Genomic DNA, 16,354 nt, shown 5'->3' on the forward strand with positions numbered 1-16,354 from the left:
GGTTCACAACGACTTCATTCAGAAAGTGCGACGAAAAGAGGCTAAATGTGCCTTTTATCTTCTTCAACAGCGGTTAGTCTGTGAGTCCCAAAACATTCAGGTTCAGGGCTGAAGCAGGGATTCCACGAGGCTTTCCAAAGCATTTAGTTATATATCTATGTATGTTTGTTAGATATATGAAACGTATGGGCTAAAAAGCATTGTTACGCAACTTCGCAAACTTTTCTGCCCGAGTTCCACCCAAAGAGACTATGGGCTCTTGGAAATACCACCAATGTGACGGACTATAGTGTGAAATACTGATCTGTGAGGGGGTATTCTGCTTTTTTCAATCACATAGCACCAGTCTATATCACACTACAATGATGACAAACCTTCTGTTGGTCTGTAAATGCAGTAAATTAGAATAACTGCCTTGTATAAAATGTCTCTCTCAAAATGGCTGTAGTGAATGTCTTGAAATAGGCCTCTGTCTCTTTAAGAACTTCTGACTCTTTCCGACACGCCCCCTCCACACGCTGTCTGTGGCATCAGTAGGGAGGGGGCTCTGCTGAGGAGCAGTGGTTGGTTACTCGGCTGGTGACCAAAGCTCGGAGGCGTCTCCAGGAGGTGGGGGCGTTCCTAGGAGGACTCAGGCAAACCTATCCCTAAAATGGCCGCCATCAGAGTTTTTACAGATTACTCAAAAATACGTGAATGTGCCAAGGCAACACTTCAGGCATGTTTTTAATGAGGGAATGACAGAATAACATGATGTAAGGCTTGAAAAAGTCAATTTTTGAGGAGATTTGAGGCCTGATCTTGTGCCTGGCGCGAGGACAGCGTTGCTCCAAACGAGACAGTCCTCTTGCATGTGTGCAGCTGTTGTGCTATGAGACTGTGTCACTAGAGGGCGTCGCTTATTTTTACAATAAATAGACGTCATTGGCAGTCAATGAGTTAAAAACAGACGGAAAATGGATAAATCGTAAAATTGAGTCCACCGCTCCATCTCCCCCCAACATGCGGTTGATTTAGCAGCGTTTCAGGCGCTCTGTAGTGAAATGACTCCAGTGGAGAAGCAGAGACTTCCTGACGATCTGCTGCTTCACAAAGGTGTGGTGTTTTAAGAGGACGCGCTGGAGTTTTCTTTCTCTCACTCTGCTCTGAGCCAACCATTTAACTCCGCCCCTTTCCCATGAGTCTCCATGGAGACGGTTGTCAATCACAGCAGAGGCAGCAAGACAATAAAACTCAAACACTTTTGAAAACTCCACGGTTTATTAAGAGGTTTTACTTTTGAGAGAAGACGAGGAATATCTAAAACAGAAAAAACTATTTTTTAAATAAAGGTAATGTTTTCTTAATGGGTCTAATTGTAGCTGCATTATGAATATTAATGAGCAGGACTCTGAGCAGTTTCTTCATATGAAAGATCAGGAGACTTTTTAAAGTTTATTTCAAATAAAATCAATTAAAATCATAATTGTCCAAACTGAGTAAAAAAAAATAAATAAATAAAAGAATCGAGATTTTATTTTTGGCCAAATCGCCCAGCCCTTCTACAAGAAATAACGCTTTATTCATTTCCCCCTTTTTTCACTTTTCCCCATGAAGATTTCCTTAATCGCAATCGTGAGTAAAAAAAAAATCTATATTTGATTTTTTGGCCAAATCGCCAAGGCCTAATTTGTTCTTTGTATTATGTATTTTGTATTTTGTATGCATCTTAATATTGTGATGGACCCCCGTAAGACCTAGTTGCTACCCTGGTGTCAACTAATGGGGATCCTTATAACAAATAAACAAGTCAAGCTAGAAACGTTATTTATCCCACCGTGAGTTAAACACTAGGGCTGTTACAAAATATCGGATCAGACTTGAATCGCAATACTTTGTGCTGCAATACCAAGTATCAATAGAAGACAAACTGACCTTTAGAGCAACTGTAGTGACCCAAAAAGTAATAATTAAAAATGACAGAATAATCAATCAGTACGGAAGAAAAAAGTTCATAATTCACCTGATATAATCTGTCCTTTTGTGTATTTTTTCTCTTATTCTTTTGTCACTTTTACTCCTTTTCAGCCTAAGTCGTCGAAGCCCGCCAAGCCGCTGTACCCGCCCACCCGGAGGACGTGGGACAGTAACTACTTCGGGGTCCCGCTGGAGAACCTGGTCACGCAGGACCGGCCCATCCCGCTGTTCATCGAGAAGTGTGTGGATTATATCGAGAAAACCGGTACGTGGCAAAGGAAAGACCTGAAGTGAAAACTGCCGCTTTAGGTGTGCAAGCGTTTGGCAGTGTTGGGCTGTTGTGTTGTTGTGATTCAGCTTCTGTTTGTGTTCGGATCTTTCTGATTTTGGAGCGGTGTTTTTTAAGAAGTGCAGGTGCCGTCCGTTTGTTGATATCGAGAAGCGACAGTGAAACATTGGCAGTGCGTTTGTGTCGTGTGATTGTGTAATCGCAGAAAGACTCTTCACTTTTCCCGTCTTTCAGGGCGAAACGACAAGCCAACGCAGGTCGATGGCGTTTTTTAATTAGCCGCTCTCATGTTTCGCCTGCGCAAAGTTGGATCGGGTTCAGAAACGTTTCCAAGATCAGAGCGGCGATTAGAGAGAGATTTACAGCTCGGTGTCTTCACTAATCTCTGCACAGGCGAGAGCGAGCGCAGCCACATTTGTTAGTACTTTCTTTTGGGCATATTTCACTTTGTGCTTTTGTTTTTTAAAGTAGAGGTGGGGATATGTCGTCTATAAGGTTTTATCAAAAGTGCTGTTTGCTGTTTGTTCAATGTTGAGTAAATGAGGGAAAGTTGGGAAAAAATACACAAAAAAGTGGGGGGGAAATTAAAATTGAGGGGGGGAACAAAAAAGAAAATTGAAAAAATTGTGGGGAATGCAACAAAAATAAAAGAAATTAATTAAAAAGGGCAGAACATTGGGAAAAATAGGGGGACATTTTTGAAAAAAAGAATTGAAAATTATAGGGGAAAAATGGAGGGTTAAAAAAAAAGAGGGAAAATCAGGAAACATATGGGGAAAGCGTAGAAAAAAGCAAAAAAATTGGGGAAAATATAGGGGGGAAAAGTGGCAAAAATGGAAAAAAAATAGAGTGAAATTTGGGGTAAAAATAGGGCGACTAAGATGGAAAAAGAAATTAAAAATGGGGAAAGAATAAGGAAATTGTGAGTAGGGCTGGGTACCTTTTTTTTTGTAACAACAGAAGTAACTTCAGGCTCTGTGAGGCTAAAGGTAAATCCCATGTGCTTCTTTGTCACTGCTTTTCCCTTTGTCTAAGAGTCTAGTTTCTTATTCAGTCCTAGTTTAGTCCTGGGTTTTTTCTCCTTTTTGCTGTAAGTCCTGGTTTAGTCCTGGCTCAGACGCGGCTCTGCCATCTCTGATAACGACTAAAGTGTTAGTAACTTATCGCTTTGCTTCGCTTTAAGAAAACATCTGCATTTGCGCTGCTCATGAGTTCAGGCTTTTTTATTGACGTCTGGAGAGAAAAAGTACAGAAAATTAACCAAAAAAAAGAAAGTTTTCGATACCGCCCCCATAGGAGCTTTTCGGTCGGTACCAAGTAGGTACCGTTTAACAGTACCAGCCCTAATCGTGAGGGGAAAGTGAGTTTTGGTTTAACTATAGCCAGTAAAAGCACATTGTTTCTTGTTCTAGACGATCATTTTCAAGGGAAGTTATTTCTTGTGGCAGTCGAGCTTTGGAAATGTTAAATGTGCTGCGTTTTCCCCCGTAGCAGATCGACGGTTGACATTTTTCTGACGCTGAACGTTGCCTTCAGGGAATCGGATTAAATTTGGCCCAAACGTTCACTTACACTCAACACTCGGCTCTGCTCACGTCTCGTCTGCTGCAGAACGCCACAGCTATTCACGATCAAATCTAATGTTAAAAACGATGGCAAATCACGAAAAGGAAAATGTCGAGACGCTGCTGAAAACAGGGATCGTTAGTTTTCTCCCAACATCTTAGTTTTAATGTCGGAGTAAAGGAGAGGCCAAACTCTTTTCAAACTCTTTTCCCTGGTCTTCTCCGCGATTATTCATTCCCAAATACTTAGGCCTAATAATTACTATATCGACTTATTGCTCAGTAAGTAAAATGAAGGACGATCACATTTTCAGTCTCCCTAAATGTGCCATAAGTGCTGCATGCATTTGTAATGTAATTTAATGTAATGTAAAGCGGAACTAAGTAACTTGTTTACATTAATAAATCCTCTCCGTAGTTCCTGTGGGGGTAATACAAGTGTTAAAGAGATGATTGGGGGTCTTTCATCTCCCCCTGGTGTCTCTGGCCAGAAAACCACACTTACAACTTGACTGCCACCGGACCGGAGTCACCAATACACACTAATAAAATCACGAAGAAGGAGCTAACAGGCTAACGGGCAAAGCTAACTGTGGGCTAGCGCCACTTAAACAGTATTTACAGCCAAGTTTGAGTGAAAAAAATAAAAGATTGGATGAACAATATCCCTCTGTCCCTTTGTCTTTTCTGTCAGCGTAGTGTTTACTGTCACGGACAATTAACCTCTTAACTCCCACCTGGACACGTTTTCTCTGTTTCTCTCAAAACAGAGGCAAAAAACGAGAAGAAAAGGAGGATGTAAACGCAACAAAAAAAAGCTAAAAAGTGACCAAAATAAGCGACAAAAATGACAAAAATCCAGCAAAAAAAGGGACAAAATCCTGCAGAAAAAAAGACAAAAATCCTGCAGAAAAATGAAGAAAATCCAGCAGAAAAATGAAGAAAATCCAGCAGAAAAAAGACAAAAATCCAGCAAAAAAAGTGACAAAAATCCATCAGAAAAAAGACAAAAATCCAGCAGAAAAAAGTTACAATAATCCAGCAAAAAAAAAGACAAAAATCCAGCAAAAAAGTGACCAAAATCCAGCAAAAAAAGGACAAAAATCCAGCAAAAAAAGGACAAAAATCCAGCAAAAAAGTGACAAAAATCCATCAGAAAAAAGTGACAAAAATCCAGCAGAAAAAAAGACAAAAATCCAGCAGAAAAATGAAGAAAATCCAGCAGAAAAAAAGACAAAAATCCAGCAGAAAAATGAAGAAAATCCATCAAAAAAGTGACAAAAATCCAGCAGAAAAAAGACAAAAATCCAGCAGAAAAATGAAGAAAATCCACCAGAAAAAAAACAAAAATCAAGAAAAAAAAGACAATAATCCAGCAAAAAAGTGACAAAAGAGCAGCTAAAAAGTGACAAAAACACAAGGGGAATAAAAAGTGACGACAATGGCAAAGAGGAGAGAATGGATTTGGCGGGTGGTAAGAGGTTAATAAATTAAAATAATCTTGCTACGACACCTGCAGTTGCGCTCATGGCCTCTAGCTGTAACAGTTACTTAGTACTGCTTTAACCTAACCAGGTTTAATTTAACACAGAAGTGAGTTTTGTCTGGAAAGATTTCACCAGAATATTGTAGATTAAATATCAATCAATATCACGATTTTCCAAAATGTTCCAAACTTTTACAAAATTTCCTAAACTGTCTCCCACAAAGGAAATCGCAGATACACATGTTAAAGGGAGAGTTTGGTCTATGCTCTGATGTTAAGGAGGTCTAAACGTTGTCGTTTTTGCGAACCACTGGAAAAGCAGGATTGGATTGTTATTAATTGTCGCGAGCCTTTAGTTAATCCTCCTTTAGATGATTTTGTCCTTGTTTACTCCACGCATTAAATTCAGCGTGAGTATCTCCAGCGTCGGTCCCTCTCTCCTCGGCGGCGGCGGCATTAGCGCTGGTGCCTTTTTGAGTTTAATCCGTGGTGAAATCCTGGATGTTTTGACGTTCGTCGGAGGATTACTCTCCCAGCAGTAAATGTCTCTGTTTTTAGATGTCGTTTCAGTGCAGACGCGGGGAGGACGTGTTTCATAACCGAGAAGCCGCAGTCATGTTTAATCTGGAAACCGCTGCAGGAGGATCTAACCACGGGTTTAGGACGGGGCTGTTTTTGATACAACAGGCTGCATCGATGAGAATTAACTGTGAAAACAAACCTGGTTATTTTACTTATGGCTATAGAGTGTTGCTCCCTGGTCTTTCCCACGGTTATTCATTCACAAATACTGACTGATGTTTGGTATCCACGTGTAGCACGAAAGGCTGTGACCGAGATGACGCTGTAATCCAAACATGGTCATTTCCTGTGTGGGAGACAGCAGCGGCTAAAGACGGGACAAATATACACAGGTGCATGTGCAGACAAAGGGACTAAACTTTAGGACCTTCTATCCTTTCTTTCTTTCTTTCTTTCTTTCTTTCTTTCTTTCTTTCTTTCTTTCTTTCTTTCTTTCTTTCTTTCTTTCTTTCTTTCTTTCTTTCTTTCTTTCTTTCTTTCTTTCTTTCTTTCTTTCTTTCTTTCTTTCTTTCTTTCTTTCATTCGTTCCTTCTTTACTTTTTTCTTTCCTTCTTTCTTTCCTTCCTTCTTTCCTTTTTTCTTTCCTTCTTTCTTTCCTTCCTTCTTTACTTTCTTTCTTTCCTTCTTTCTTTACTTCCTTCCTTCCTTCATTCGTTCCTTCTTTCTTCCTTCCAAACGTAGTTTACCACCACCGAGTATGGAGTGAATGTACAATTGTCTCATGTAAAGCGCTTTGTGACTATATGTCTGTGAAAGGCGCTATATAAATAAAGATCTTCTTCTTCTTCTTCTTCCTTACTTCTTTCTTTAATTCCTTCATTCATTCGTTCCTTCCTTCTTTCTTTCCTTCCTTCCTTCATTTATTCATTCTTTCTTTACTTCCTTCATCCGTTCCTTCCTTTCTTCCTTCCTTCCTTCTTTACTTCTTTACTTCCTTCATTCTTTCTTTCCTTCCTTCTTTCTTTCCTTTCTTCCTTCATTTCTTCCTCCTTTCTTTACTTTCTTTACTTTCTTCCTTTTTTCTTTCCTTTTTTCCTTCTTTTCTTCTAGGGACCAAATTTTAGGGCCGTTTTCATTCCAGTCTTTGACGGACTATAGGCCAGAGTAGCGCCTCATTTGAACGCTAAGACCTACATCTAATAAACGGACCTTGTTCCTCGTGTTTTTTTGTCGCTTCTGTTTTTGTTGCTCTTTGTTGCATCTTCATCCTTGTTTTCATCTCATTTTTGACACATTTTTGAACCCAAATCAACAAGGCAAAGTTGGATCGGGCCGAAGTATGTGCAGCTTTATGAGACTGGGGTCCTTCCCTCCTCCACGCTGGTGTGAGTCTTGCCCGGATACCTCCTCGTTTGTCTCTGTTTTGCTGCAGGCGTGGGGGGGGGGGGACTCCTGGTGCCGGTCAGATTCGTGGTTAGCCGTGTGTCCGGCTACAAATAAGGCCCATTTTCTCTTCTTTCTTCTTCATTTGGTCAGAGCAGAGAGAGGGAGGGAGAGACTCTCACTCCGGGGCGGCCTTCGTGACCTCTGACCTCAGCGCTCGGGGTCAGGGGGCGACTAAATGTTTATGTTTCTGAGGAGGAGAAGCACTTGTCTCTTTAAGTACAGTCAAGAGGAGGAGGAGTGAGTAAGTAGAGGAATATTAAACATACCTCCTTAAACTAGCTGTGTTTAGTTTTACTCAAAAAACTAAATAAACCGTAATTTTAAGTCACGTATCTCACAGTTAATCCGAGGTATTTCAGTGGAAATGTTCCGTGCGTTAAAGTGACTAACTGTTCAGAAATGTACGACCTTCGTTTGAGATAAGGCCGAGGGAGGATGGCAGCCTCCCGTCGAGAGTTACTGCCGGAGTTTTTACATTTTTATTTCATGTGAAGCTAAACACCTGCGACTTCGAGAGCTGGAAATGACGAGGACGGAGAGGATGAGTTAAGGACGACTCATGCTCTTGTTTCACATGAATGAGGAGAAGGGGGGCTGAAAGATTGTGATTTTTAGAAACTTTATTCTATAGTTCACTTTAACATTTAAATATAATGACTTCATATCATCAAACTGTCAGAGCAAAACAAAAATAGGGTAAGATTGAGTTAAATTTGTAAATCATGACTGGGGTGGGATCCTCTGGGTGCCTCACGATTCCATACGATACACGATACAGGGCTTACAATTTAGATTATTACACTTGACGATTAGAAAAATGGCATAATGGAGAAACGATAATTAAGGATGCCCTCCCATGTGTCCATCTAAAGGCCTATTCATACTCCACAAGACGGGAGAACTTTGTTCTTGTTCTTGAGGCAAAAAGAACGAGAACAAAGTTCGTCTGGGCTCTGACATTTCATTCTCCACAAGACGTGTTTCTGCCGAACTGCCACGCCCCCTTTTCCGCAGCCAAAACAAACAAGGAATGACTGAAATAAAACGAGCTATTCGAGTTTAAACTATTATAAAATGTATCAGTTATGATATTGCAAACATTTTGAAGATTGACCATGTGCGTGTCCTTGTAATCCTTCAGTGAAGTATTTTACTGCCGTGAGCGGTGCCTCAAAACTATCCATGTTGTCTCCGTTTTCCGCACCGGTGTTAGGACGTAAACATTGGATTCTCACTTCCCACTTCCGCCAAAATAACTCCGCCCACTAAAAATCCAGCCAATCACAGCCAGAGTTCTCAAAATGACTTCATTTTGTAAGTTCTTGCGTCTTGTGGAGCATGAATAGGCCTTAAAGCATGTAAGTCCGTCCTGTGTGGTGTGAGTGTGATAATGAGTGCATTATTATGGAACATTATGGAACTTTTTATGTGAAGGAAAAAAGCGTGTAATTTATTTATTTTATTTTATTTATTGGTTTATTTGGTCGGGACAGTGCATGTTAATGAACGTACATGGGTCTCATGCATGTAAACAAGCCACACCGGATTGTAGCCTTGGGCTAATTTCCATCCGTCGTCCCCCATGCGCACTCTCAAACACACTCTCATACATCCTGACCTATTGTACATGTTTTTTGTGGTAGGGGAAACCGGAGTACCCGGAGGAAACCTACGCAGACACGGGGAGAACATGCAAACTCCACACAGAAAGGCCCCGTCCCTGGTGGGAATCGAACCCAGACCTTCTTGCTGTGAAGCACGAGCGCTAACCACTGTGCACTCCTATTTGTCTTGTTATGGCTTTTGTTGTCATGTTGTTTATTTACATCTCGTTTTTGTCACTTGTCAATATTTTGGCGCTTTTTTCAGGAAGTTTTTATGTGGGTAATGCCTGGCTGGAGAAAATCTGCTCAGTTTAGTCGGGGGTTAAGAGGTTAAAAGCCTAATAATTCACTCTATATACAGTCAAAGCCACTGACTCACGATAAGGAGGGAGGTTTGACCCTGTTGTGTTTCCGTACAGAAGGGGATTCATGCCACATTTTCATGTTTTTGAACCTTTAATTTAATTTTCAAACTGAATCACGCACTGGGCATTATGGACTGGCCCAAACCAGTGAATCCCTCTTGTATGGCCGTCCTCTGAGACTTCCAGACAGTTTTTGTAATATATTTCTCCAAAGTGAGCGTCTCCTGACCTTGTTTGAGACGTGGAAGCAGCAGCTGCCGTGCTCCTGTGCAGCAGCGATTTGAATAATTAACTGAGCGCCTCTAATGCTCTCCCAAATTGTGGATATTTAATGCGGTTTCCCTTTTAACCTTTTCTGAGCAGACGCAGAAGTCGTTGTGAGTGTAAAGTTTAGGATGTGGACCCTAAACCCGGGCAAAGCCTTGGTAAATACGGCGGGTGTGGAGTTCAGCGCAGTAGGATTAGCTGATTCTGTGTTTTTATAAGGGCATTTTGGCAGACGCCGGCCCCGGGCGCAGTCTGTGCTCTGAATACATTTGAATATCTCAGGAAAATGACGAAACTTAACCTGGAGACGAGCAGAAGGGAACTCATCCAGGTCACATGTGGTACTTTATAAAACCGAAATAATCTGGACTAGATTTAACCTCTTAGCTCCCACCTGAACGCATCCCATTTTCTCCAGTTTGGCTTTACCCTAATCAAAAAGGACCAAAACAGCCACAAAAAATGAGAAGAAAACAAGGATGTAAAAGCAACAAACGTGACAAAAATTAAACAAACATGTGGCAAAAATTAAACAAAAATGTGACAAAAAAATCAACCAAAAAGTGACAAAAACTCAACCAAAATGTGGCAAAAAAATCAACAAAAATGTGACAAAAACTCAACCAAAAAGTGACAAAAACTTAAACAAAAAGTGACAAAAAAATCAACAGAAATGTGACAAAAACTCAACCAAAATGTGGCAAAAAAATCAACAAAAATGTGACAAAAACTCAACCAAAAAGTGACAAAAACTTAACCAAAAAGTGACAAAAAAATCAACAAAAATGTGACAAAAACTCAACCAAAAAGTGACAAAAATATCAACAAAAATGTGACAAAAATTCAACAAAAATGTGACAAAAATTCAGCAAAAAATGTGACAAAAATTCAGCAAAAAATGACAAAAAATCAACCAAAAGTGACAAAAAACTCATCCAAAAGTTACAAAAATTCAACAAAAATGTGACAAAAATTCAACAAAAAAAGTGACAAAAACTCAACCAAAAAGTGACAAAAACTCAACCAAAAAGTGACAAAAACTCAACCAAAAAGTGACAAAAAAATCAACAAAAATGTGACAAAAAATCAACCAAAAATGTGACAAAAACTCAACCAAAATGTGACAAAAACTCAACCAAAATGTGACAAAAACTCAACCAAAAAGTGACAAAAAAAAATCAACAAAAATGTGACAAAAATTCAACAAAAATGTAACAAAAACTCAACCAAAAAGTGACAAAAAAATCAACAAAAATGTGACAAAAATTCAGCAAAAAAAATGACAAAAAATCAACAAAAAATGTGGCAAAAATTCAACAAAAAGTGACAAAAAACTAAACCAAAAAGTGACAAAAATTCAACAAAAATGTCACACAAAAAAACATAGAAAAGGTGACACAACACAGCAACAACCCGAGGAAAAAGGTCAGTTTTGTGGGTCTTAGCTTTCAAATGAGGTGTTACACAGACCTATATAATAGCCAAAGAGGACAGAATGCACTTGGTTCAGGCGGGTGGTAAGAGGTTGAGTCGTAAGTTGATTCTAAAAGGTTTGCTGCAAACAAAACCCGTTTCAACTTCTCACAATAATGCCTGCAGCGTTTGAGTGGCAGACATGTTCACCAGAATCATCGAGCCCCGTTCTCTGCTAATCAATCAAAAGCAATTTGCCGGTTTGTTTTCCCTCTGCTCTGCAATAAATAAACAGCACATTTGTCTGACGCTCTGGAAACTACATAAAGTTTCTATAGTGTGGCTGAAAGAACTTCTCTGGAAACGCAAGAAGATGGAGAGGAGTGAGAGGGAAAGGCTGATGGCACTTTAATACCTCACTTCTGTATTATTAGAGAAAATCAATGTGTAACAAACACATTAGTCGCACTAGCTCACAGCTAACAGTGTGGGGGTAATGTATTACAAAGGCAACGAGTTACAGGAATATATTAACACAACATACAATAATATATTAGTCATTACAATTGAATTAACTCAACTTACAAGGGCATTTAATTAACCCCCGTCTTAAAGGAACAGGTCACTGTTCGAGATATGTTCTTACCTGAGCTTAGACGAGTTGATTCTTACCTGTCTGGTCTTTGTGCCCGTGTAAGAGCGTGGTCACTTCTAACTTCACCCCCGCTTGGAGCTATAGGAATATACTGGGAGAGGCCAAATGCTAGCAACATCTTTGGTTGTTTTTAGTGACTGAGCGTACGCACAAAGACAAGACAGGTACACATCAACTCGTCTAAGCTCAGGTAAGAACATATCACAGCATGGAAGAACTGTGGCCTGTTCCTTTAACCAAGTTTACTGCCTATAGGCCATAGTAACGCCTCATTTGAAAGCTAAGACCTACAAAACTCATCCTTGTTGTTTCTGCTCGCTCCCTTTTGTCACGTTTTTGTCGCTGTTTTCTTGCATTTTCAGTTTTGTTGCTCTTTTGACACTTTTTGAAGAAGCTTTTGGATTTGAGAGAATGTGCTCGGTTCAGGTGGAGGTTAAGAGGTTAAAGGGAGTAGATGTAAGGTCATTTTTATGCTCACTACTGCCACCTCAGGTCTTACGCGTAACTGCAGGTTCTGCATTAAGACAGTGCAGGATTTAGAGGCAGTTGTGGTGAACAGGCTGGAACATGTAGGGGGAGGAAGATACTTAATATTAAATTTTTAAGCTCTGTATGGTCCCTTTAAAAATATTGAAATGCAAAATGAAGTCTGTGTCAGTGATTGTGTGGTTGAAAATGTAATGGGAGAATGTGCGTCATGAACAGGTAGCGCTCGTGTGTGCTGGATATGGAAATGGTGGAACTTTGCATATTTCTATGGTAACTTTATCACTCTAATGTAAATCGTGAGATGCAGTTATTATTAGCCGAGTTCTTAACGGGAAAACAAATGTGAAACGCAGTTCTGAGGGTATTATCGGCACACATGAACTTCCTTTACTGTGTAGTGACTTCTGTAAATAAATGAATGTGCAGCTCAAATAAGCTAAACTGAAACTCCTCCCAAATAAAATGCACCCAAACAAGTTGGACACGGGTGGATCAGATCTGCTGTTGTCTTTGGTTCATGTCGACAAAACAAAACATGAGAGAAGGGGAGAAAGTGAAGGAAAAGGAACTCTTTGACTGCGCTTTTGTTCAGTGGCTTTATTACTATATTCAAGTTATTATTTGCCAAAAATAACTCAAAGTAGTGTAACTATACAGGGTGTCCGCGGGGTCTTAAAAAGTCTAAAATTCAAGAATCCAAATTTAAAGCCTTAAAAAGTCTAAAATTGGGCCTATTTGGTCTTAAATCCAGGGTAAACTGGTCTTAAAAATGAACGTTCAACGACCCAATTATTTGCGCACAATTTAGTTTAAAAAGTCGACAAAGTGACAGAAGCAGCGATGAGGAGCCGCCCGGTGCCGCTCATGGTCCGAGAGAAGCGACGCTGAAGCACTGGCCGCCACAAACAACGTAAACTCAGCGATAGTCGAGCGAGGCAGAAGGACTCTCCTTCAGAGCTTTATCCGCCCAAAAAAACCATTGAAGTCAGCAGAGTTTAGGAATCCAGAACATGACCAAGGTGTCGCTGATGGATCCGTAATGCTGCTGTCGGTGGAAAGATACGTCCAATATGAAACAACGTGGAGATAATCCTTCACTGTAAATATCCAACTCAAGGTAAAGAACGGCATAATTCACAATAAAGTTTGTCCAAATGTTGGAAACACAAAGCGAACGCTCCTCTGCTCAGGGACAGAAGGAAAGAGAAAGTCCTGTTACTTTAGAAACACGTTTCTCACTTTGTTCATCAAAACATCTGACAAACAAGTTTAGAAAAAATAAAACCTAGACTAGATTCTGGCCTAATAATAATATCATTAAAATAATGATGATCATTAATGAGTTGTAAAGTTGACAGTGTTTTGGTTTGTTCTTTACAAACGAGTGGAAAAGCTGCTTTTATTTTTAGAAACAGTGAATGTTTAACCAGCTCAAGTATTACAAAGCATTTTAAATACAAAAACTAAATATATGTTGTTTTCTTTCATTCAGTCGATAATTGTGAGTAATTATTCAATCTCAATATTCTTATTATGGGATAAGGTTGTTAAAACTTGAATGGTTGTTAAAATGCCTAATGTGAAAAATGAAGTTCTTAAATCTGTACATCCCACTGTGAAATCAGAAGCAACAGTTTCACACTTCGATTTTTGTGACAGTGATTTTCTTTACAGTCCATTTATAGATTGCGCGTTCAAAAACAGGTCTTGTTTTTGAGATACCCTGCTATAGCTGTAACTACATATATATTACAGTTTTACAGTAACTTGCCCAACACTGGCTTACGACAGACAGCCGTCATTCTGAACCACAGTGTGTGTTCCCCTCATAAATGTTTCTGAATATTGAAACGTCGGCTTTTACTCGACACTGAAGGGACGAGTAAATCTCCGCCGCAGGACCTCGGGCTTCGTCGGCAGAGCGAGCGCTGTTTGATGGCGGCATTACATGGAAACATTAAACAGAGCGGACAGTAAAAGCATCAGGAGCTTTTAATTATCCGTTTCCTCAGAGCGAAGGATAAACAGACCCGTCTCCGGGGACAGACCGTTCGTTTAGCTCAGACTCTGACGGGGAAGAGCAGAGGCCGGAGACACAAGACTCACAATCCAGGACTGAGGAAGGTAAAAGTGATTCAGCTAATTTACCAAACGCCTCGTCCTGTGAGTTCTGCTTTGGTCATGGCTGGAGCAGATTATTCCAGAGCTTAATGGCCTCGTCCTAAAGCCAATGACATAATTTCATTGCAGTAAGCCTCCCTCCTCGCTCCCTCCTCTCTCTCCTCCGGTTTTGCGACGCCTGTAGCGAAGTGACTGAGTTAAAGCAGATTATTGCGGCTCTTTGAAGTCTCATCTCCCTCTTTTTTCCACTTTACAGGATTTTCGGACAAAACTCCAGTAGATTTATTTAAAAATAACCCTCTTCCCGGCACCACGCGACCCGATGAGGCGCCGCTAATGTCCACCCACAATGAACGAGGCTCGGTTTTAGATGCTGCTTTTCACAAAGGAGTATCTACTTCCTGAACAGCGATGCGTCGTCCAAATATGGTCGTTTACTTCTGAGGAGGGGTTTCCTACAAATACAGCAGATGTTACAACACTGTGCAAAAAGCATAAACCAATGCAGTTCATAATATTTACAGGCAGTGCCATTATACGTATACTCAGCCCCCACCCTTACAGCAGAGGTAGGCACGTTTGCTTGATCGAGGGCCGTTTTTTTTTCATCGTGAAAAGACCGAGGGCCGAACCCCCGAAATTGTCGCCTGAAGTCAAGTGTCACTTTCAACAAATGCCAGTTGTTTGTCATTATGACGTAAGTGGCTGTTCTGCTAAGAAATGTAAAGGAATTGACTGTATGTTTCACATTTTTGAGTAGTTTAACCTCTTGCCACCCGCCATAACCGAGCGCATTTTCTCCAGTTCAACTTTACCCAAACCTAAAAGCTTCTTAACTGGAGCTAAGACCTGCAAAACTGATCGTAACTTTTTTGTTGCATTGCTGCCATGTTTTTTTCACAGTAGTGTCGCATTTTTTGTATTTTTTTTTGTCATGTTTTTGTAGTTATTTTGTTGCTTCTGTCTCTTTTTTGTGGCTATATTTTTGGTGTATTTTTGTAACGTTTTTTTGTCGCTCTTCTGTCATTTTTTTCGGCGAGTTTTCACCCTCGTTTTCAAGCTTTTAGATTTGGGTAAAGCCAAACTGGACAGAATGTGCTCGGTTCCAGTGGGGCTTACGAGGTAAACAGGCCTTCGATCTCTGATTTTGTAAAGTTGTTTCTCAAAATCATCTTGAGGGCCAGACCTTCCATGCTGGAGGGCCGGATTTGGCCCCCGGGCCTGACGTTGCCTACCCCTACCCTACAGAAAGATTTAGTTGTTGTCATCTTTAAAGCTGATTTGTCTGAGTTCCTTGAAAATGTTATAGTCTGAGTGAAACGCTTACAAATTTAACAGAATGTGTGACTTGTTGAGTTTCCGGGCCTTCATTTAAAAGTAAAGTTACTTCTCATGGACCAGTGAGTTTTCCTGCGCACTCTCCTCTCTCCTCATTTTTATTCCCCGACTGCGCTGCCTGTGAAGAACCTTGGCCAGGTCGTGTTTGTAAATGAGAATTGATTCTCATTGATTCGGCCGACACGGTGGCGCAGGGGTTAGTGCTCGTGCTTCACAGCCAGAATGTCCCGGGACAAGATATTTACACTTAAAGGGGGGGGTATTATGCAAAATAGACTTTTTCAAGCTTTCCATCATGTTATTCTGTCACTCCCTCATTAAAAACACGCCTGAAGTGTTGCCTTGGCACATTCACGTATTTTTGAGTAATCTGTAAAAACTCTGATGGCGGCCATTTTAGGGATAGGTTTGCCTGAGTCCTCCTAGGAACGCCCCCACCTCCTGGAGACGCCTCCGAGCTTTCGTCACCAGCCGAGTGACCAACCACTGCTCCTCAGCAGAACCCCCTCCCCACTGATGCCACAGACAGCGTGTGGAGGGGGCGTGTCTAAAGGCTCAGAGGTTCTTAAAGAGACAGAGGCCTATTTCAAGACATTCACTACAGCCATTTTGAGAGAGACATTTTATACAAGTCAGTTATTCTAATTTACTGCATTTACAGACCAACAGAAGGTTTGGTCATCATTGTAGTGTGATATAGACTGGTGCTACGTGACTGAAAAAAGCAGAATACCCCCTCTTTAAAGGGACTACATGGAGTTGGTCATTTTATACTCACTGCTGCCACCTCAGGTCGTACGTGTAACTGCAGCTTCTATATTAAGCTCGTGCATGACGG

At 40.6% G+C, this 16,354-nt stretch overlaps 1 protein-coding gene across 2 annotated transcripts in view; it reads left to right on the forward strand.

Moving 5' to 3' along the window:
- arhgap5 (Rho GTPase activating protein 5) overlaps positions 1-16,354 on the forward strand; it is a 96,318-nt gene that overhangs the window by 37,765 nt on the left and 42,199 nt on the right. For both annotated transcript variants that reach the window (XM_079573356.1, XM_079573355.1), the window contains exon 3: positions 2,068-2,221. In XM_079573356.1, coding sequence (XP_079429482.1) covers positions 2,068-2,221 — 154 coding nt within the window. The remainder of the gene's footprint in view (positions 1-2,067; positions 2,222-16,354) is intronic.

The sequence above is a fragment of the Gobius niger genome, assembly GCF_951799975.1.
Source record: "Gobius niger genome assembly, chromosome: 16".
Taxonomy (NCBI): Eukaryota; Metazoa; Chordata; class Actinopteri; order Gobiiformes; family Gobiidae; genus Gobius; species Gobius niger.